This window comes from Plutella xylostella, chromosome 21, assembly GCF_932276165.1.
Source record: "Plutella xylostella chromosome 21, ilPluXylo3.1, whole genome shotgun sequence".
Classification (NCBI taxonomy): Eukaryota; Metazoa; Arthropoda; class Insecta; order Lepidoptera; family Plutellidae; genus Plutella; species Plutella xylostella.
Genome location: NC_064001.1, coordinates 8,409,269 through 8,434,386, shown reverse-complemented (window position 1 = coordinate 8,434,386; position 25,118 = coordinate 8,409,269). Strand labels below are relative to the sequence as shown.

At 37.5% G+C, this 25,118-nt stretch overlaps 1 protein-coding gene across 1 annotated transcript; it reads right to left on the bottom strand.

The window, feature by feature from the left end:
• Positions 1–224: 224 nt before the first annotated feature.
• On the bottom strand, positions 225–24,391 carry LOC105394945 (steroid receptor seven-up; the record flags this gene model as incomplete). The annotated part of the gene is made up of 3 exons (XM_048628680.1): positions 225–1,992; positions 14,042–14,191; positions 24,127–24,391. Coding segments are annotated over 3 exons (1,323 nt in total), but the record flags the coding sequence as incomplete, so codon positions are not given.
• Between the last annotated feature and the right edge of the window lie 727 nt (positions 24,392–25,118).

Below are 25,118 nucleotides of genomic sequence, written 5' to 3'. Positions count from 1 at the left end.
TTACCCCTGGAAGGTAGGTAAATGAGCTTTGGGAATGTCTGAATGGCAAAGGTTCGCGTAAATCTGGTTCAATCCTGTGAGAAAAATCATAAGCTACAAGCACAGCATGCAAAATGATTGAAAAACCATGCATTATTATCTACCCATTATTATTGTTACCAAATTTACAAAAAATGCAAACCGTATAGCGAATCATTTTACAATAGAACATTTTAGTATATAACAAAAGACCTAGCCGTTATAAAATACACTATTTGATTTTTTACTTACGCACTTTAAATACCCGATTATTTATAAGTAAGTCAAAATGTCGCAGCCCGATAGGCCATCGCGACTGTTTACAAACTCGGTATATCTACATATTACCTCCCTGCATTAGGCCTTATCTCCAACTATAAGTCCTAACTTGGCGGTGTAAAGGCGCGTTCACACGTGAGTGTCGGACGCCGGATGCTGTCAGCGGCCGCGATTATCGACGGACTTCGCTGACGAGTTGAGTGTGAATACACCTTTACTATATTAGCTGAGCGGTTGTGCATTTGATGCGGTTAACTTTATTGTCATTAGGTGTAACTTTTATAGATAAGGTTTAGTTTTGTAAGTGCATATATACCTTTAATGTAAGCAGATGGGTAGTTAGTACAATCTGCATAAAATAATATGAAAATATAGGTACATAAATATATCTATAACTAAAGGAAATAATTTAGAATGATGTTAGAACAATAAAACAAAAGTGGTTAGTTAATAATATTACGCGACTGTATTCAAATTAATAAATTAATAATATTTACACGAATAAATAAATTAAAGACGACCTAAATACCTATGTATCACATTCAACGAAACGAATTGTTTGCCTAGCCTACGTACACTAATCAATATCACAAAACGTGTAATAAATAGTCGAACTCGATTCAATTACGCATTCGGCAACAATAAGTCGCAAACTCTCCGCTTTTGGTCCGACCAAGTAGGGAGAGCGAGAGTTATTGCGCCTATTCACTAGCTATCGCTAGTCTATAGACCACCACGCAACGGTGGAGAAACAAGAGACGATCGCATCATCAACACCCGCGTGACGTCACGCGCCGCCCTGATCCGGCCGCAGCGGCCCCCTCCTGTCCCACACCTTGAACGAAGACGTCGAGGGCTCGGGAGCCCTGGGGCTACTGGTGTACCCCGGCGGCAGGCGGGAGGGAGACAGGAAGCTGCCGTAACCCAGGGACGAGTTGAGACCGAGCGACGCGTCTAATGTCGAATAGTACCCTGAAGAAGCGGCTGACGGCGGCGGCGGCGGCTGCACACGAGACGCCTCTGTATAAGCATCTAGGTGAGTTCTGACCAAGGACACGAGGTCTGCGTATGCAACCACCGCCGCGCCCGCCCCGGCCACCCTGTAAAGCAGTAACCGCGCCTCCCCAAACAGACTATCCAAAATTTTACCTGTCGTGAAGAGGACGATCGCCTTCAGACAGGAGTACTCGGCGGAGTCGACGTGCAGCGCCTTGAGCTTCTCCACCTGCTCTTGGAAGATGCGTATGTGGTCCATGAAGGCGACCACTCGGTCGGCAGCCATGGGGGACGCGTGGAGCCCCGCGGCCGCCAGCAAGGGAGCCACGTGCAGCGGCATCGAGCACTGGGATGCATTGAGCACGAACAGTTCCGACCACACTAGCCGGAGTAAGGCTACTTGATCCGTGACTTGCAGTTCAGGGAAGAAAGGGATGTTTCTCGCCCATTCTACTGCGGAGAATAGCAGTCTAGCGGCGAGTTCGCAGATGTTGTCGATGCCCATGACGTTGGTGGGCTGCACGCACTGGCCGTAGCGCGACGTGGGGTAGGGCTCGGCTCTCAGTAGTAAGGAGATGTAGGAGGTGAGGTAGGGGTGGCTGTTCAGCCCGCCGGCCGGGTCGCCATTTGTTAAAGCGAACTGGCCGGGTAGCGACAACCCTGGAGGTTGCGATGGGGGCACTCGACCTCTTTGCACGGCTGTAACAAGGAAAAGAAATAGAATTAGATTTTTGTTTTGTTATCAGTTGGAAACTTTTACTTCTGATCTACAATTTTATCGGTGCTTGAAATACGAAATAGGAGGGTAGGTCTTTTGTAGCTGATGAATTAAGGGTTGCAAAGTTATTTAAAACTGATAATAAATGTACAAATAGCATCATTATTAGTGTGGGAATTGTTATGAGGCGCTAGCACAGGAAGTGAAGTAAAGTTTATCGCACACTAAAAGCATTTCCTTGGTCTGGGGTGGGTCATAAACTAACGGTTATTAACTAAGGACAACTAAAATAGAATAAACCATAGTATTGTTTGTTGCTGACTGTTGGCACATGATCTGGACTAATATCATCTCGATTATCTAGATTTAAGTAATGGAGAGTTGAAGTTTAGCGAATTGAAATTATGGCACAAATTTGATGTAGGTAAATAAATATATATCTACCTCAAGCAAGACAAACATTTTTCGCTCTACATTTTGTGCTAAAGTTGCTTGGTGAGTGGTTGGGAGCCATATAGTCAGAAAAATATTTAAGATAAGTATGTCTTTTATTAATATTTGTCTTCACATTAATATACTTAATTAATATTTTGACTATGACGATAACGATCGAGATACAAAGGCGTGTAGTTAATAACTTATTAAACTCAATGGCATGCTCGACGTCCATCACTTTTAAAAGCTTTTTTAAATGTATCAAGGATGACTAGTGCGTGTCAAACTCAAGATTAGTCTATTAAAAATCCATAAAGATCCATACAAAAAAAAATAGTCAACAGGTGTTTTCCATAGCATTATAATATTCATTATAATGTAATAAGGTTTTGATTGCTATATCATTTACTTAACTCAGGGTTTTCTTCTATAGGCAGGTATATTTTATAATTATGTAGTAAGTATATAGAAAAAATACACTTGCTACAATAATATCTATCGCTAAAATATATTATGTAAATATTGTTACTCTAACTCTTCTTCTTCTTCAACACGAAAAACCAATATTATTTAAACTGCTACCTACCTTTTCAGGATAAAAAAGTTAAATTTAATCGAATGCTTAGAAACAGTTGATCGTACATTGATTATAGGCAAATGATTTCATTCCCACAGCAATGAGACATTAGTTATTATTTCTATAAATGCGATTTAAATTGTCACCAGTCTCATTTGACCTCTATAAAGCGCATGGGTATCCAAACAAAAGCTACCGACACTGAAGACCGGAATCCCTTTCGTGGTAGGCAAAGGTACGTTTTACCTACTTAATATTTTTTCGTTTTCATAAGTACCTAATTATTATTGGAAGCGTACAAATAAAGAAGTAATTAAGGTTTAGGTAAGACAGAAGTGTATTTTTTAACAATTTTTCACATAACCCATAGTCCCCATTCACTGGCCATTGCAGGACATAGGTAGGCCTACTCCAAGATTGGAAGGTTATTTATAAACCTATCGTCCAAGCTTAAAAAACTATTTCCCAGTCAGGCCGCTAGTTGGCAACCCCTGGATATCGTTTCTGCCGCTGCTGCAAGTTACCCAAGAACTATTATTATCAACTTGATTACATATCTGACTCGGACAAATGACAGATATATAGAGATATCTGGGATATCTAATTTCGAGCAATGCTGACTGCAAAACGAGCATTATTGTAAAGTATTTGCTCTTAATTGTGATTTAAACGTTTATAGTACTTATTTGTAATATAAATAATGCATTTTTGTGGTTGTGAATTTTCTAACGATGAACGATACGATAGGTAATGTTGTAGGAGCTGTCAAAATCCTGTATTTTACAGGAAAGGTAAATTATAAAATGTATTTGTTAAAATTGAGTCCATCAACTTGCCCTTGAAGTTAAAATTACACAATGCGTAACGTAGCAGAATATTTAAGATATTTATAAGCAGGTTAACAACCTGCTAAATGACCGATTTGAATGCGGTATTTCTTCTGTCACGATCTCCAGCAGGTGTCACAGTGGACGTTGGACGTGATGATCGATAATCGTGATAAATATCAAATTCAGCATCGATTCGAGACGAATCGTCCAAAAACGCGGAACAGCGCGATCCGAAATGCCGACAGGAACAAAAATGTCAAGCACTCGCGGCATTTCAACTTTTTTTGGCGGGAACTCGCCGTCTGCCGGGTATACGCGCACGCGCTTCGTCAATCTTTTTTTCCTTTTGACAGTTCACTTGGCGGGAAAGAAGATAAACTGTTCGAAAACCAAACACTTTTAACTTTTAAACAGCATCTAAAATATTATTTCCATCAGACAGCTTTTGGATTGGAACCGAACACACCTAGTATAGTTACATCAACAATTTAATTAAAACGTTACATCGCGTCGAAATAATTCTATCCGAATTAGAGTAATTGCGCGCGTGATTAGCCGTTTCTGAACGAATGTAGGCCGCGCGCGCTCCCACGCCTGCCGTCGACACCTACAGAACACGCCGACATATCGCCGACAGTACGCTGACAGCCCGTATCCTTTATTACGTACGCATAAAGTCGAGATTGCATCTTTAGCAGGTGCACGGCGAAGTCTGGTGGAGTTGAGTCTAATAGCTCGTCATTACGTTATCTTCCGATACATCTTTCCGAACGGCACTCGCCGCGATGGGCCATCAGTATCGATACCATCGATGCACGGACACACCATTGTTTTGAAGCGTTCGGAAATTAATTTGCTTTTTTTAAAAAAATAAATATGAAAAGTTGCGAGCAAGCACGATGGTAAAGGACCTGTTGGCCCTTACTTCATGTATTCGCCTATATTTATTTGCTTTTCACGAAATGTGGATTCAACAACTTGGATAGGTTTAGTTATGTCGCCTATCCGTAAGATGTTAGCGTCGATTTTATTAAATTAACAATGTTCTGCTATCAAACATATTTGCATAAATCTATTAGTTATTCTCAAAGCTTTTATAATATCGCTAATAGCCTTAAGTAACAGTCCACATAACTGGAGGGATTAAGAGAAATTATATTTAAATTGATAATAAATAATGCTTAGAAACTGGTATTGTAGCTAACAAGATTGGACTAGCGAAGTTGTAAACTATAGGCTTATTTTATTGGACAAATTTTCCGGTGCTGTTTACATCTAAAGAAACGCTAATATTTGATTAGTACGAAATAAGAAATTAAAAGAAACATCACATGTTTTGTAGGCTGCAAAGAATGAGAATAAAAACCAAGGATTCTAGAAAAGCTTATTACGAAATTGCAACAAAACCACAACACACATAAGCGTGCCCTATTTATGGATACGTGAACTTTGTATTAAACAATCAATTAAGATAAATTTTATACTATTTCTATTCATGGCACGTGGATAACTACATCAGCCTTTGACAATTATAACTTGACATAGGACATTAGGGCCTAATAACATGGAGTTAAGAGTTATAAGTTTATTTATGTTTGTTCGGTTGCAAGTTATGATCTTGACACAGATTATAAAGGAAATGATACGTTGTGTTGTGGTCTTGTTCGAGTTGAGATGGCTAGCTGTTTGGGACAGATGAGTGCAAAACATAAAGCAGTAATTTGCTGAAATGCATTTATTTCAGATTTATTTATTTAATCTGATTCAATACTGAACAAAATATGTAACTATTTTGGAAATAAAAAGTAACCTATAGTATGCGTATAGAAATACGCATAGAAAACATTCATTATTTTTCACATAATAATAACGTCGTCAAAATATTCAATTAAAGTGAATTTCCACTTAAAGAAACTGCATAGAGAGAAACTTCCTGCTGAGGCATCATTGACTTGTAATATAAACTCACTAATTGCATCTTCCTTGTATGGTGTGGTTGATTCACAAATGCGCATCGGCTGAGCCGGTTTGTTTTTATCAACCACCGGTGTCCTTTCATCTTGACATAGAGGTTTTCATGTTACTTCTTGTAAGTAATAAATACAGTTTTTACCACATGAATGGATCCGTTCCTGTTTAGAATTTCAAGCACTCTATGTACTTTAATAAGATTACTTATGGTGTACTTACAAAACTAACATTCAAAACTTCAGATTAAGTATAAGCCTTTTGCGTGATTCATCTTAAATACACTGCCGGTAGAGTGAATCATTTACAAATCATTATGTAGGTTCATATACGATATAAACCTCAACTATTTTGCTTAAATACTTTTACACACGATTGTACAGAATTGTTCAAAACCCGTGTATTATGTAATTATAGGTTAATTACTACTACTACTAGTTAATTACCGATGCATTTTGTCGCAAGGATTGTAACTAGATCAGCTGTTCAGATTATGTCAGTTTGTATCGACATGACAAGGCTACGTCTATCTATGTAAATAGTTAACAATCTGCAAAGTATTTAAGATTTGCCTTAGATTTCGTAGCTGTTTTCCTAGACAGCCAGTGCATAATGCTATAATGGAACATATTTAAATAAATTTCTAATCATAATTTTAAACGCTTCGTAGGAACAAGTTGATGTAGATATGATAACTACTATTAAATTTTCCCATTAACAAAGCAAGACGTTTCTCGTAATCAAGCCATTATGAGATTCATAAGATACAAACAGCGATATGTCTTCATACATCTTTTAAAGTTCCATGTCTCGAGTTGGACACACAACTTCATTTTACCGTTCGCCTATTTATTTAAGTTGAGAGTTCCTATCTCGTTACCGCTTCGATACAAGCTGATAATCCGTTATTTATGTCGGGTATTTTTCAAATAAGCTTGCTCGCGCGTATGGTGACAATCAACGACAAATGGGTGGAGTCTTTTGTTGAGGTAACGGTCCTGTTTTGATAATATTAAGAAAAAATATCAAATACGGAGACAGTGAGAAATTTTGTACCGGACACCATAGATTACAAGTCTCACGCTAATGTAGGAAGCGAGCACCTCGGCGCGGACCCAAAGTAACAAATGCGACACTTGATTATGGTGTCGATTACAAACATAATGTTTTAGTGATCGAAGAACGTTATTTATTGATTCACGAGAATTACAGTCATAGAAATACAAAACAGGAGACAATGAACTAGAAACAATTAGAAAGTTTCCAAATTACAAAAGTGGAGATACTGTTTAGGAATATAAAAAACAAACCGCCCACTTCGAAGCGGCATATCTGAACGAGAAACCGGAAGATGTTGGAGCAGTACAACATCTAATTAAATTTATCAAAACCGATAAAATCCGTAGAAAATATGGTAAAAGATCGTATAATAAAGTGATTGGGAGACGCGTGCCGGGCATTAAACGCATTCCAACCCGCGACTCCATTAACAAAACTCAGGTTTTCGTAATTATCGACTTATTAAATGCCGCAAAAGATTTATGCCTTGGCCAGAGACAGGTAAAGCGATTCGGATACACCCATTGACTTTAAAATTATAGCCATAAAGTTGGCGCTGGCTCTGTATTTGTCAAAGGGAGTTAAAAGGAAAATGAAATAAGATAAATCAATAAGAATCATTATGAAATAGAAACTACAAATGAAGACTAGATTACTACAAAACATAGCGTCGATGCAACACGCGGAGTCACTGACCACAACAACATGAGAGAAACGAAGCCTCGCGATAATCATAATACGCTTGCAGATATGTGATTAGCTGTGCTGTGGGGTCACGAAACGGTCGAGGAGATCCCGCTTCCTTGTCTTACACCTGGCGGCCTTATCTAGGCATCTCTGTCTAACAAAAGACCGCAGGGCGCCTCGACCGCTATACTACACTGTGACCCCACGAAATTCTCGTAGCACGATACCAGAGATGACTCACGTCTAATGACGGACGAACAGACAAGCTGACACGCGGATATACACGGGCTCAATGCGAGCGACAGGTCCGTAAAAAGTGTATTTGTTTCGCGGCCATGATAATTATCTAGAAATTCATATCTATTGAGCCGTCGTGGTTATTTGCATCGAGAATTACTGTTTAAAACATTCTCCTGATTATCATCTGGAATTTTATCGTGTTTGTAATCTGTCTTGATTTGAATTCGATTAGAATTTTAGAGTGGCGTCATTGATTGTGTGATATAATTGGAATCTTTTGGAGAGACGCGTTCGCTAGGTTGTCTAGATTTCCGCTAAAATATGAAGTGAAACTATGTAATGGTGAGCAGAAGTACTGGGCTGGTTGCTCGGAGCGGCCGGGAACAGGTTCTCGGAGACTACTAACCAATATCCGAGAGTGCGCGTGCATTACCGCCGCCAGTATTCAACATTACACGGACGTTAGATGCACATGCGCACGGAATTTATGAGTAAATTTCACTACACGTGTAATTATGTTGGTTTTCTAGAATCTGCTTATGTTCGCGCGTAAAATTATATTCCACATTGTCCGATAGGAATTGGTTTTAACTTTGTATAGATAGAAAATTGAATAAAGTAGGTATGAATTAAAATGTCGAATAAAACAGCAGGACAGTACCCGTATCATGAAAAACCGCAGCATATTCTATTCGATAGTCTATTCGAAAGTGCTGTCAACCTGTCAACAACAAAATGGCGGTGTATTGCGGTGTACAGATTTGCGAAAGTTTGACAGCTATCATTCCATAGGTCATTGTCAGAATAATATCATGTACTCTGTGGTCATTCTTTTCGAAACTCATTCGAAAGGTAAAAAGTGTTCGAAAGTGCTGTCAAGTTGACAATAGTCGCACTCGCATTCGATTCTATTCGTTAGTTCGAATTTTCATGATACGGGTACTGAAATCGATTCAAATGTCATCAAATCAACATCAAATCTTCGAACAGCCATGAATCAAAACGAAATATAGTTTCATACTAAAAGCCAATAGTATTCTAATTTGAAATGATGAATGAATGATATGTTCCAATGCGTCGTAGAGAGAAGTGGATGCTGGTGATATTTCATTACCATCACACATCGTAAAAGAATTAGCATGATGGAGGGGGGCGGGTCGATAAATCACGTCTGAAGTTCGTTAGGCGCGCCGGCCTCGCCGCGGGGCTCCGGTCCGGGGGCTCCGGTCCAGCCGAGACGACGGACACTACAAGACCTTCTGGAGCCATTCCAGTGATGCCGAGAAATATCATGATACAATAAACTACATGAAGAAATCTAAAAAAGATAGAATTCTAATAACATAAAGTTTTAGCATGTTTGCTTGAAAATCAGAAATGCGTCATTCCTATTGTAAAATATGCACATTTTTTATACAATGCATACATTAAAATCTTTTGTTGGCGCTATTAGAAACCGCGTTATAGAAGATTCCAAATGCCGATGCTTGGAACGTAACCAACAGGTTTGGCGCGTAGCGCGAGCCACGGCTCCGAAGCCGCGAGTGGAAGCGTCCGTCAAGTTTAAAAAGTTAATTATCGGAGAGTCGCGAGCGGCGGCAGGTCCGAATCCTGCCCAGTGATACATCATCCCAGCGCGAGGATATAAATCACCAGATGATTGATCGTGCTGCATATCTCACGCTCGTTCGCTAGCTCCTTTTTTAATCCAACACAAATGATTTTTACACTTTGATTCTTTTTATGACGGCATTTCGCCTCGGAGTTTACGATGACTCCAAATTAGGTTTCGAACACAACAAAACATCGATGAGTGTGAGTCCTTTCAATGTGAAACTAAATATTTTCGGGGCGAGGTCTATAGTTAGGCTAATGTAATGTTTACAGTAAAAACCTATCAAGTTTCCTCCGGCAGTATTGTGAAGAAGCGTCCCTTGTGATGCCCATATCCGAGCATTACCTGTCCCAGCCGGGACCCTAAGAATGGCTTTCGAAAACAGATTAGCGCTATTTTCAATTGTAGTTGGGCCCGACCCCCGATTCACATGCAAATGCGTCGGCAAAACGTGCGAAAATATAATTAGTTTAGGCCGGAAACTGGTATCTGCATAGGCGAACCGGTCAAAGGGTCACCCGAGGTACCTTGACCGTGCGATATTGAAACCGGTCACTTTGTGTTGTGCATTCTTAATTGATGTTTTAGTAACTTTTGACCGATGTCCGGTGGGTCGACCCGCAAGTCTAGGGTGCAATAACATGATTAATAGGTATTTTTCGCGATCCAAGTCGTGGGAACGCGTGGCGGCGGAGACGGCGATGGTATCTTTATGTCGGACGCGGCTAGTCGTACGACTCGTACTGCCAGTTTTCCCAGAATAAGGACCATTACGTTTGGCCCTGGAGCGGCGCACCGAAACATGTCACAGTTATTATGCTCACTAGAAATGATAATATCTCTCGACTGTGACGCTCAACAAAATATTGTACCGCCGCGAGATATTCTCGTAATTCTAATGTGAGGATTTCATCTGATTGTCGACACGATTAGGTCAAGAAATTAATCATGAATGCAATAAAAGTCTACTGTTTGTGTCCAACCGTGACAGATAGTGGTCAGTCCACTTGACCACTTGAAAAAATCGTTATACTGTTCTCACGCTGTGTGTTTGCAGAAACTGGACTGGTCTAGTCCAAACAAATCGTTCTTACGGTCAGTTGGGCAACAATGACCGCACCTGGGTGCAAGCGCAAATTGACACCTTCGTCACAAACCATCGCTAAAGCTTTTGACGTCCCTTTTGTCGACCGAGGCGTGTATGGGCTTTTACTTTTAAAACTTTTGAACCCGAAGCAAACATTGCCATAATTTGCAGCCCCCTGGGAACTATTGTCTATGAATGGCGAGGATGATATTTTTGACAGGTTTTGTGGGCTAAGCATTTTAGTTTACAAGACAAGGTATTGTGCGCGGTATCCGTTATGTAAAGATGTAAGAATTTACGCTTGGATTAAATTTTATAATTTGTTGACAGCTATTAAACTTTGGGGCTTTTAATATTGCTGACAATATGCAGCAGCAATAGATAATTCTTAGCTGTTCACACACACAGACACTTAAAGGTTATCGTAAACTCTCAGCTATCAGGTATGTTCATAATGTACCGCGCTATCCGAGGTAATAAGGTAACTTAGGAGACTGTTTATCTTTCACTTTCACATATCCCGCTTAACTCTCTATACGACAAAGACTAATGCGAACTGAAAATTCACTGCAAACATTTAAGCGTTGAAGTATCACTGTTAAAAAGTTTCATGAGGATTCAATTTATAAAATACGTTCCATAATTTCATTAAAATATTCATGACTACCCCGGAGGAAGATCGGAAGCGTCCGATTTCAAAAAATCTTTCTAAATGACCGGCTCCATACAAAAACTTATTAAGATATTCCAAACAATGAAGTCAGTGATTGATGCGCCCTAAACAAAGCCGCTGCGGCTATTGTTCATAAGAGCGGAGATGGGTGAACCCCAGTCTTTTGTGCAGCTATAGATTCTTTTATTAAAACTGGTTACAGTAATGCACTTAATTAATCAATACTTGTGTGACCTTTGTGTTTGCATATGATAGCCCAACACTTTTGACAGTTGCAATAGCAATTAAACTCTATATTATGAATAAAACAAACGTTGCAATAAAATTAACTGTAGAGCAATGGAGCTATGTTTGCACAGCATATTTCAGTCCAGATGACCGGTACGATAAGAAAAAAGTAGTCAATAAACTACAAAGGAGTATAAACAGATCACAATTCTATAGATGCATCTCACACCTCACCCCGTTCAATGGAACCTTTCAACCGCACCGAGCGTCGCACAAAACACGATCCGATATCAAACAACAAATAAAACCAAGAAAAAACACAACAAAAGCATCACATTTACGCTTCTAATCTCAACATCTACAAGTTTCATATCTAAGACGATTATACCCGACGACAAAGCAGGCACACTTATTTTTTTATATTAACAGTTAATCTGGAATAAAAAAGATGCATTCTATCTGAAGCCGTGTGCGTCACCTTTCTTTTGTTTGTTGACAGCAAACAAATCGTTTGTTGGGCACAACATGAGGGATGGGGTCGAGAAGACCTAATAGGATGCTTAAGGGTTGAATCGAGAGCAGCGGGTTACAGAGGTGTCCTTTCCGGTGTGTTGTAGCCTTTTCCTTTTATCTCTCCGGATGTAAGGTTGAGATGGGTGTGCAAAATAACTTAGCAAACGCAAAATTTTGGGTAACAATTATCCATTAGCTTTGCTCTATGCTTATTTGGAAATATTTAGTAATTCAATGTTACTTCTTTTTACAAATGAAATGAAAGTATATTTGTTTTTTAAAATTTAAAATGTACAGATATAGCGCAATCGCAGCAAGGTCATAACAGACGAGTGGGTCCAAGTATCGACCCTTGCGGGATGCCTTCCGTCTGTTTATGAACTCTTCGACCTGTCTGCCCTCAAGACCGTTTCCTTTACGACCTGCTGAAATTACCTTTGCATTGTCAACCTTTGTTGTTATCATGCCTTTTGATGAAAATGTATATCTTAAATATAGTCCTGAAAGGACTTTATTTGCTTGCATGGAGATGGGTGAGATGGCTCAGGCGGTAGTGAATCTGCTTACGGAGCAGACCAGCTGCGGGTTCGAATCGGCCCAGGGAAAGCCTTCGTGGTATGAGCCTTGTGCCTGGTTGTTGGCAGTTGCATGTATCTATCTATGTATTTGTATAGGTATATCAACTACCTCTTATCGACTAATATTATCTATCAATTGTATGTTTATTTCGTTGATTTCATATTGAGAGTATCATCTAGTGTTAAATAATACCAAATTCTATGTAAGTACAAAGAATTCTTATTTGAATGCACTCCTAAAAGTCTGAGCAGTAATGCCTCATAAAACTGTCAAGTTGTCAACGACAAGGTTAAATTAGTTATAGCCTTAACCTAAAAAGTATCATCGGTTACATTCAATTCACGTAACATTATCTAATTACATATTTAATGCAAATTTATATATCCTTTTTTGTTATTAAAATTGATTTATCTACATATACGTTTCGTTCACAGTCCTACATCTTTCCCTCATTATTTATAGACATGGGAGTCCGATTCAAAACTGACGTCATCTAACCAATTTATCAAAAGTCTGTCCGTAAAACAATAAGCTAGTGAATTAATTTCTTCATAATAATAACCTATTATGGCTCATAACTTTATATTAACACTGATTGTCAACAGTCACTTACAAGATGCCCTTGGGCAGTCCACTAATGACTGACTGACTGGGCATAAGATTGATGATTTCACTAATTACACTTGCGACAATGAATGTATCTAAAGATGAAGCTTTTTGTCTATACGGGTATTCATTAAAGGTTCTTCTTATACCAGGACGTCATGGAAGTGAGGAATTCTGTTATGCAACTCGTGTGATTATGATGTTCGAGTAATGTCCATTTTATGTAATGCGTTTTATGTCAGCCATATTGCATCTTTTACTGTTAGATATAAATGTTATTATGTATAAATGAAAGTTAGATATTCTTTTATGAGTTTATGAAATGTTTAAAGTTAAGATAGTTCAAAAGTGTTAGTAATTGATAAATATAATTAAATTGTGTAAGTTTTTATAAAATATTGAAAGAATTTGTAAATTTGACAATAAGCCAAGGAAGAAATTAGAGCTTCACAACGAAGAGATAGCTAAACAAAATGGTAATATACTTACAGACTAAACAGAGTGTACCGGTGAACAAAAACACAATATCAGTGAAAACACACAAATGTCTCAACGAAGGTACGGAGGACCCACCAATAATTTTGACATTGTTAGTATTTACACCATCAGTATGATATGAAAAGCGTTACGTTTTTTAGTTAATAGCGTTTGTAATCACCAAAACGTTACCACGACCCCAGCCAATTCGATTTAAATGGGATATAAATCCTAACGGTAAAGTTAAAATAAATGAAGATGATTCTGAAAAACAATCTTAGATTTAGAACTGAATAACTGCAATAAAATCTCAACGAAACCCTGTGACAGGTTGTTATATTTAAGTAAGTAATTACTTTAATTTTTCAATGATAATGTTAATGACAAAATCAGTCCAAAAACTTAAGACAATTTTTCGTGTTCAGCATTAACGTGTTCCAGCCTAGCTCGACTCACCTTCTCTCCGCATGCCCATCTTGAGGCATTTCCTGAGCCGGCAGTACTGGCACTGATTGCGGTGGTGCTGGTCGATGGGACAGTTGCGGTTCCCTCGGCAGGAGTACGTCAGGTTCCGCCGCACTGACCGCTTGAAGAAGGATTTGCAGCCTGCGGAAAAGATGGTGGTGATTAGACGTGGTGGCATGGGAATTAGGACGATTTTGCAAATTGAGGTAAATTTTGGTGGTGGGTAGAACGAGACGAGATTTTTCGAGTGGTGTATCATAAGTTATGTTACATGTGGAGAACCCTGGGAAGTCAGTGCTAATCAGACTGGCCAATACTTTCACGACAGTGACACACCCTAGTCTAGCTCTTGTGTTTGTTACATCACATTATCGCTTACAAGATAATAATTATGGTTTCAGTGCTTTTATTTAACGGAATCATCTTCAATCACATGAATAAACAGAATCATCTTCAGCATAGTCAGTTTCTATAGAGTATAAATACCAGGAGAGCATAGGAACCGAAGAGCTCGGAGGTCAAAGATTAGCGTATCGGTTGATCGATAATGCAGAGATTCGTATGACAGTTCTAATGGAGTTTATTCGATATGGTAGAAATGCCCATCTTAATGAGCTTCAGACAGTCAAATGGCCATCATGAATATATTAACCGAAAAGTTTAAAATGCAAACAATTCAGGTGTCATCTAACAACCGGTTACGCGGAATTTGGTAGAAAAAAGTTTTTGTATCGGAATGATCGTAAATTAAAGAGAAAGGTCAGATTGTCAGAATTGGACGCTCTTCTTGGTTTTATTGAATAAGATGGCGTCATTGGCAGCAGCAGGGCGCTTGCACTAATTTATAGTCGATAAAACAAAGAAGGTAGCATAAATATTATTATGTAGATATTGTAATAACAGCTTCCATGGTTGCGGACCGGTGGCATACCTACCTACAATAAATGAAACAGTTTCCATAGTAGCATGATGCGATTAATACATAGTGAGGGCACTATGGTATGTATAAATTGACTGGCATATAAGAATAATAACACCGAACTCTTATACTTAGGGTATAAGGTATAATACACACGCCTACCTTAAGATCCAATACCTTTGCAATAATGTATCTTTTAGCTTTCTAGCTTTACTTTGTAAAGCGTAAAATAGCAATATTTATACACATATTAAAATTAAAGCGCTTAACGAATATTATATTTAAAAAGCCCTTAGAGTGGCGTTAGATATCGAGTTCGAATTACTTATGTTAAAATAATTGTTAGTTAATTAGGTATATTCACGGCTATGATACGGTCGTCTCATTGTATAATTTATTCAATTTTAACACATTGATATAAGAGGTGTCCAACGAAAGTCAAAATGTATTTTATTGACTTTTCATTCTGAATAAATAACAAAATTTTGATACCTATAACATGCATTATTTTATTTTAAAAGTGATAGGTGGGTTAGTAGTAGAACTTTTACTTTGAATAACCTACCAAACTGAACCTAAACATAATTTTTACAAATGGAGGTATACTATAGCATATGCTACTATTATTATGTTGAAAACTGAGAAGCAAAATATGTAAAGGCATATATGTCGCTAGTAGCCTATAAAATACAGTTTATTACTAGATACCTATACCTACCTATGTATGTACGCATAGTAGCGTACAGACACTTGAGATAATAATGCAATTTTATAATCATAGTGAATCATAGCTAATTTTAATTATATTATTCATCCGGTCCTGCTATCGTTTTATAAAACCTTATAATCGTAAATTGAATTTTGAAAACCCCTACCTTCTACTATATAGGCACCTATTTTATATAATATTTGAAGAGTTTGGCTAGATGTACAGTTCGCAAAACAAAAGGTATGGCTTTAAAATATTTATATTCGGCATTATCAAAAGTACGTTGTTTCCTCCTCTGTACCGTTAGCAAAGACGATCTCGACTCACGTAGTGGGGGCGATAAGCCAGCATTATGTCGTAAAGGCGTGTTCACATTGAAAGCAAAAACTACAAAATGTTCACACTGGAAATGGATAATTGAAGAAAAAACTTACTGTTACTGTATGTTTTTGGAAAAGGATAATATAAATTCTAAGTTCAAATAAACTTTCAAACAAATTTCAAATATATTTTTTTTGTATTTAGAATATACAAAAAAAAAATATATTTGGCATTAAGGTCTGTTGTGTGTTTATTTTACCAGATTAAATAATCTCAAACAACCTTACACTAGACCTTAAGACTGACCCACTGCTGAGTCTGCTGACCCACACCTGACCCCAGACCACGTGGTGGGTTATGCAATAACAATATTTTTAAAACGCTTTGGGTCTCCTATAGTTTTGTCATTGCAAAAGTACACGTGTGTACATAATATTTTGCAACCTAAAATTTTGTTATAAATTCATGATTAAGTAGAATGTACTTAACCTAAAACCATATTATTCCACAGTAAAATATTACTTCAAATCATACCTACATCTACATACGTAGTTACAACTACAACACTACATTTCTAAACAGTGTAAACGCGGCCTTATTCCGCGGAACTTCCCTGCTTCCCAATTACCTCTATCGTTGGGAATATCCGAGGTGGTTGCAAATTGAGCCCCAACCTGGTGATAAGGTGGTGATGATGATAAGGGGCAAACTCAACACTCTTCTGAACAAGGAACGGTGAATTTATGATCCTTATTATCATTGTTTTTATACCTGTAGCTAGCGCGTTTCAGAACGAGGGTTACTCTACCTTTACAAAAAACTAACATTCTGTGAGAGTTGCTTCACTGTGTGTGTTTACCTAGTTATGTTAAGCCATCCTGTTTATTCTAAAATATAAATTAAGTATTATAATTTTTACACTGCACCGAGCACGACTCGCGGCCACCTGATGAAAATCAGCGTCACAGGCTTCTGTGACATTATGTTGAGACGGTGACCATTTTGTTTGAGACACTTTGTAACCTAGTGTATCTTTATTTGTTTTATTTATATGTTTTGTGTCTTGGACGAAATAAATGCCTTTTTCTTTCTTTAGTTGTCTATCAGTATAATAGTTAAGCGCCAAGCAAGAGTGACCTTATAGTTAAGCCGATTTTTTTTATAGAGTCATACTCTCTTTACTGTGATGGATATGATAAATCATCTGAGTACTTTTTGTCTTATTGCTTACAATAAAGCCACGTCTTTATTCCTCTGAAAAAATATTATCCACCGATAACCGATTAAGTACTCAATGACTTACTTATATGTACTTAATTGTACTCAAAGAGATCAGTTATTCAATACAAGATTCGAATTACATTATTACTTCTCAGTAAAAATACATTAAATGACACCAATTTGCACGTGCGGAGTAAACAATTTATTAGTGAATATAAACCAGTCAATAGTACAGAGATATCTTGCATCTTGGAATCAATCAAGAGTACTCAGAACTTAGAATGTGTGCTTTGTTATTAGCCGTAATATCAATGTAAATTCTTGTCTCATATAAATACACGTTACTGTGTATACGAACTTTACGAACGGATTAAAATGCAGGAATATAATAAGTAAGTATACATAAAACATCCTTCAAATTTTAAGCGATTTAGATTTAACATTAACAGGATGAGAAAAAAAATTAATCTACTTAGTACAATCGTATTTTAGACTATCCCGGCTATTACTGGCTAAACTTACATGATGCAATTGCTACTCATTAATTATTTTTCGACGTAGTCACGCAAAAAGTAAAGATGTTTATGAGTACATTATTGCACTACTATAAACTTTGTAACGATACATACTAAGTACCCATTTACTTTTATACCACCGAGATAATTACACTTAATCACATCATTTATTGTAAATTTTAAACCAACGGCCTACATTACAACGTTTTAAGTGTCGAGTGTATACTTTTATGTTTCAATTAGTATATTATAAAAAAATATTAACTTTACAAATTTTAGTTGTTTGTATTCTTTTGAAATAAATGATTGCTTCAACAGTAAGTGGCTACTTGTGATAATAATTTCCTTTGCTATAGTACCTTTATAGCTTTTTAACCATTTTGAAAGTCATAAAATTTGGTGTAACATTATAATCTAAGCTAACACTTTGTACTTTACTATTTCTGACAGAAATATAGGTAAGTGATATATATATATAATCATTATAAATATCACGTTAATTTCTATAAAGCATACGCATATAAACCTTATATGTAGGTAACATTTTTTTTGCATTAACTTCCTATAAATATTTGAATCAAATCCTCTGTCAATTCAAATAAAATGTAGAGTTTATACCTAATTTAATTTAGAATTTTCAAGGCATTTTTAAACAAGTGATATGATAATAATGCGTAGTAACCATTGAGCTAGGATACCTACTAATAAATCAAGTAAAATTACAATGTAGATATGGTAATGACACTTTAATCGGCTCATAGCTTTGATGATCCATCCATCACATGTTACATAGTCTCTATCGTCATATTGGTATGTCTGCTAAGGTACAAAATAAAAAGAAGCGTCCGTCGAGAGTCGAGATGGCTTCAGTGATCGTAACTGATCACTGAGGTTAAGCAACAACTGGCACGGTCAGCTATTGGATGGGTGACCGATTTGAAGTGGTTCTTTTCTGGACGCTTCCGTGCTTCGGACGGTGGCACATTAAGCCGTGGGTCCCGGTTGCTGCTTCGACAGCAGTCGTTAAGCCTAGTCAAAACATCTGACGGTCGGTTTGTCCACTTACCCGACAACTTCAGTGCATTGTACTCATTCAAAAACGGCGATACGGCTCGCGACCTATCAAGTATAAAATGATACGATAACGAGCGAACAGTGGGTGACTCTGTAACAATACGGTAGCTAAATTTATAATTTGTTGCCTGCCATTAGTATACCTATAGGTACTTGATATATACCAAGTACATCACAAGTTATTGCTGGATTCATAAAGGTAGTCATAGATTCAGTTCCATACAACGCCTGTCTTGATTGATTGCTACAACGACGGTTAATTAAATATTTTAAATTGAATTTCGGCGTCAACAAAGTCAGGAACTTAAAAGCATATTAATCAAAAATATTCTGTTAATATTAGCAATTTCATAGGTACTTACTACATATTGAGTAATGACCGAATATAATTAGAATCAGTATGTATAATAGTATATGAAACAATTCATAAAATAATTCGGCATTCCATAAGTACTTAAGTAAAGTTGTGCTTCAATTATCATTCTCAAGTGAGAAACTGGACAACGGTCAAGGTAGAATCGCCACGTGTTACACAAGAACTGCTAACAAACACACATACACACACAAACCTACCACACACACAAGAAGACGTATCTACAATATATCAATTTCCTTAATCATTCCATTAAGACACGTCAGTAGAAAAGGAGAAGTTTAATGAAAAATTACTTGCTTTAATGACTGGGATGGATCGGCCGTAATGACCTAGGTCCTGTGTCTGGGCGATCTAGATATAGTCATATAGGTAGTGTACTTAATATCAGTGGGCTAAAGTTCTAATTAGTTATAGCACAGAATTATAACTAGTAACTATAGTTACCTGAAGCAACTTAAAGAAACATTTATCAATATTTTTTTAAACTAACTTTCTTCAATCCAATATTGTCTGGTACTTATAGATTCTTATGAGCAGTGAATCAGTTTTTAAAGTGTACTTTATTGTATTGTAAATGAGAATGAAAAAAATGATAGCTTTTCTACCTACCACGATGGTATAAACCATATAATGGTTATAAAACAGTTAAGACTACATTAAAAATAACGATGCGACAGGCAAAGAACGTAAATTTTGTAAAACGCCGTAAATGACAATATTTATACGCTCTTTTATTAACTTTTTTTCTTGTTTTAAATGCTTTGCACACCAGTGTTCCTACCTACATAGTAACCACCTCATTAGGTATATTCATTCACTTTTAAATGTATTTACAAAGACTTCCAATGTACAAACTTACAGATTTGTATAAGGATTAAGATAGTCAAAATTACTCACTCTGATTGTCAAAATTCATAAATTGCACCTACCTATTTAGGTATCGCTGAGTGAAAGTATCATAAATCTACTTTGGTTATCGACTACCTATCACATAACTATAAGTAAGTAGGAGTAGGTGCCTAATTCCCGATTCAGAAAGTAGCTTTCGATCCAAAAAATCGATTCCCAATTTTATCGACGGATTCAACGATAAAGCTACGCCACACACGCGCCGAACCAAAATTCAATTTAAAAACCCAAATGAGATAAAAATAAATAAGTCGGAAAAGACACTTATGTTTAGAGCTCTCATAAAGATAGCTTTAACAACGTTGGACAAAACATACCATAAACTGACCGATTATTGTCCAAGTAGTGGTGACTGTTGGATATCGAATTACGCTATTTAACACCTTTTTGCCGATAGATAAAACTTTTAACGACCATTTTGTAATAGTAAAAGTGGCGTTTAGCTGCCACAAAATGTCCTAAGATAAATAGCCTTCGCGCAGAAGACGTATTTTATGACATGCGACTTTGTTGCTAAAACTCCTTAGGTTATTGAGAAGCTTGAGCAGTAAGTGTTCATCATTATGTAAAAATACCTACAGTGCCTAAAGTACCTATAACATTTGCCATCTTGCATAACTCACCCGAGTAAAATAATATGACATTGCTGATTAAGTAAAAAGCTTAGACTATCGATACATTGTGTCCCTTCCCTACGAGCAGGTGTCAAAAGCGATCGCCTTTGTCGTCCACGGAACCACGGCGCGCAGCTACGCTTTCGTGTCAAAAGCCGCGGGAACCTTGTCGCTATAAACTTATGAGCCTCTCATTCCGTCTTCTGTACCCTCGTTTACTTCGACAAGGTTGCCTGACCACCAGCGGGAGGTCCAAGTGTTAATAAAGTGGATTTGTCGACATCAAAATAACAGTTTATGGTTACAGCACTAATGCGTTTTATCGGACCTCTCCGGTTATGGGGTCAAACAGAAATTTTTAATCCATTTTTTTATATTCAGTGGCGTAATATTTGAGGTTGATTTAAATAACGATATTTCCATCTTCTATTTACATATATTATAAATGAGTCGGCTTAATCGAATTGTAACAATAACGGTATTTAATTTTAACCAAGAAATGTATTATAATATAATATATTAATATCCCGACATATTAAATTGGATATACTTACCTACCAATAAATTGTTTAATTTATTAACGACATCAGGACTAATGATAACCATGAAATATGTTGATAGGTACCTACTTAATCATTTGTAATCCCTGTGATTTTCTTTAAGGTGAAAAAAAACTTTCATGACCAACAGATCTTAAACTTCATTAAATAATCATTATCTCATTTCCTTATTTGTTTAAAGATTTTTCCTTTAATATGCTAAATATTTGATGCCAAAAAGACAGGGTCATGACCTCGGTGGCGCCACTGCCAAATCGGACAATAAAACCTGAAATATTTAAGTATAGAGACTGGTCTTATCTATAACTTTAATAATAACATTGATAATACATAAGCAAGTTATGTATATGATTACAAACTTTTCCGATGTAAGTCAAAAATACATTTTATGGTAGGTACTTACTTAATCTGTTGCTTAGCGATTTACCCGATCCTAATGTTATTTCTCAGTAAAAGAGCACGTTAGATATTTGTTAACTATACATAAATAACCCAGTAGGATTTATATATTTATATACGCAACTCAATTTTTATCCCGGAATTCCCATTCCATTAGAAACGTTTTCAAAATAACGAAAAGCGGCGAAAGGTACTAAAAAATCTCACACGTGAAGTTAAAAGGCAAAATGTTAAAGATGAAAGTTCAGTAGAAGATGCATGTTATAAGAGTTAACCTGTCAGAGGTCAAGGCGAGAGCATGCGTGTCGGATGGTCCTTGGGACCACAACCCGTTTTGAACCGTCGAGGACACAGCAAGGATAATATAATAAGGTCTTATGTTATGCATCGTAAGATGGTAATCGAATTGGAAACGTGTAAGGCACAGTTTGAAATTTTGTGAACACTTTCCAGCTCAATGACAACCAATCACAGATCTCTATGTCATAATCAATAATAAAGTTTTGTTTAACTTGAAGTTATCAGCTACTAGCTGTTCCCGCGCGCTTCGCTTCGCCTTAAAAAGTTTTCCCGTGGGAATTCCGGGATAAAAAGTAGCCTATGTTCTTTCCTAGGGTCTAGACCATATGTATACCAAATTTCATTCAAATCCGTTCAGTAGTTTTGGCGTGAAAGAGTAACAGACAGACAGACAGACAGACAGACAGACAGACAGACACAGTTACTTTCGCATTTATAATATTAGTAAGGACTAGTAAGGATGAAACCGGCAGCAATAAAAGTACAATTCTCATACCGCACGCAGGGCTTATTATGTCAGGAAATTTTTGGTCAAGAGTTTTAAAATTAAGATACAACGATGGTTCAAGACCGGATCCCATTTCAAACCATTTACGAGCACGCGAAATAAGAAATGATGGAGTTTCGTATGTCATGGATTGGTCATTCATATTTCATACGCATAACGCAATAGATCATGGTAAGTTCCTATAATAATAGGCTAGTATAAAATCAAAACCTAACTTTGATCAAATTATTGACCTATGTATTATATTTTTTAAAGCGGACTACTACACTTTTGTTAAGTTTCGTACTTATATATTTTTTATGGGTTTATGGCTCTACTCTAACAGCATCACAGACTTTCCAACGTGTCGCGTCAGTTCCTCAAAACTAACAAACACAATTATCCGATTACACAGAAACGTCCACGATAATCACTCGCCGCCAGCAATCACTGGATTCATTAGGTGCAATTTGCAGAGGTTCCCAAGCAGCGACTTTCCTCGGCCCAACAATCTTATCGCCATCGCTGCATCCCAGGCGATTTAATTATTTGGTGACACGGCATGTGGCTGCCGCGTTATTAACTCAATTAGATGTAACCTAAGATGTGAAGAATGCAATGCTAGGTAGGGTAAATATTTTTTGTAAAAAAATGTTTTTCTTATTTTGTATAAAATCGAATTTAACTATCTATGATAGTAATCAGAGGAAAAGTACTGACCTAAGCCTTATTTTTTTAATCACTTATAATAACAAGTCTTGTTAATTCAATAAAGAATCATAATAATGAAACAATACGGAAGCTTGCCCCAAGGCAAAACACTGACACTGTGATGATTTTAATCTGCTTATAAATTACTTTCTTCTTCCATGGCGCTAATTATTTTCCCCTACACCATCGAGGATTTATCATCTCACCGTACAATCCTAATTTCACTGATTTGCATAAAAGTGTATGGAACCCCTTATCTGTAGCAGCAGAGAGGTTGGGAAAACTCGCTCCTTTTATTGCATTCTGATTAGAAAACTTCATTATGAATTTACTAATTTAGAGTTATGAGGTCAGCTTTGTTGATTTAATTAAGGGGTAGCTTTTTTTGACACCAAAAGTTTTTTTAAAACTGGTTAGTAATGATTTGAAAAACATTTACGCATAATAGAGATTTTAATGATGACAATGTAAAACATTCATATAACATTACAAATGTATTTAAGTCAGTAAGTCATTTTAGCATAAATGTGTAGTAGGTAGAGCTACGTACCTACACAGTTAACGAGCAGTTGTAATTATTGCACGATCACGAATCATTTATCACTTTGGATTAAACATTGAGTTTTGGTTTAGGTAATGATAATTGGAGTTTATACATCTGATGATTTATTTTATAGCCAAAGATTACTGGGTTATTTCTATTTGATACATAGTAATCGTAACACATTTTTTACTACTATTTTTAAGTTGACCTACTTATTTAACGAGTAGAAGGTAAGTACTTATTTTTAGCGTGATATTTTTTTGCGGCAAACAAAAACAAAGAACACGTTTATGAAAACCCCAAGTACATTCCAACTTGAGAACCACTGCTTCAAAAAACCCAATACCACGCACTTCCCTACGGGGGCGGCTCCCAAACCCCTCAACACTTCCGCACACACTCTTGCCGTGGACTCACCTTCGCACGTGAACTGGCCGTAGTGCTTGCCCGAGGACTTGTCCCCGCAGACGACGCACTCCACGTTCTGCCCCTTGTCGGTGGCCGAGGAGCCGCTCTGCGTGGACGCGGCCTGGCTCGCCGGCGTGGACGGCAGCAGCTCGTCCTCGCGCCACGACGAGCGGAAGCCCAGCTCCAGCGGCGGGAGGTCGGGGCCCCGCGGCGGACACAGCCCGGGGCCACCGACCCCGCCGTACACTAACGCTCCGTGCGTGATTGCGCCGGTTCACTTCACTAGGTCACGAGCCGGGCTCGCGTGTGTCAGGGGTCGCGATTGCGGCGCGACTGAGCGCTGGGTCGTGGCCCGCGCGCCGCCATTGGCCCGGTGGCACGCCGGTTCACGAAGGGGGCGAAGGCCCTGCCCCCACCGCGCCCCGCGCCCCGCGCCCCCCGCCGGGAAATCTTTCAGACAAGTAGCGTCGGGAAATTGGAGCGCTGTCTTTTGTTTTCGTTCGGACGGAGTTAGGTTCGGGTTGAATTGCGATTGGATTTTTGTGTGCTTTTAATGTTTGGGCTAAGCTTTGGTCAACTTTTGTATGCACTTTCAAATATAATACTTAATCGATTTTGATAAATCTTTAAATGCCCACGGTTTTAATTGGCATTAAGTAAAAATAAACCTTTTTTAAATAATAAGTAATTTTATAAGTTTTTATAGATCTTGTTTACAACGTAGAACATGAAATTACTATATTCATGCTGATTTTTGGTGTGCCATTTTTGCGGACGCTACTCTGAAAGTCTTCGTTTTATCAATTTTCGCTGCCTCCATATTTTCTCTACGTAGCAGACGCAGATAACTTGCTGTAGAATACAACACTATGTACTAACTAACCAAAGATATTTACTTTGTAGTTACGTTGAAAGTCTATTTAAAATTTAAATATCAGCTCTTTTATTTAGCTTTCAATAGTGCGTTGTGTTGTCCTACTTAAATAGTCACACATTTTCAG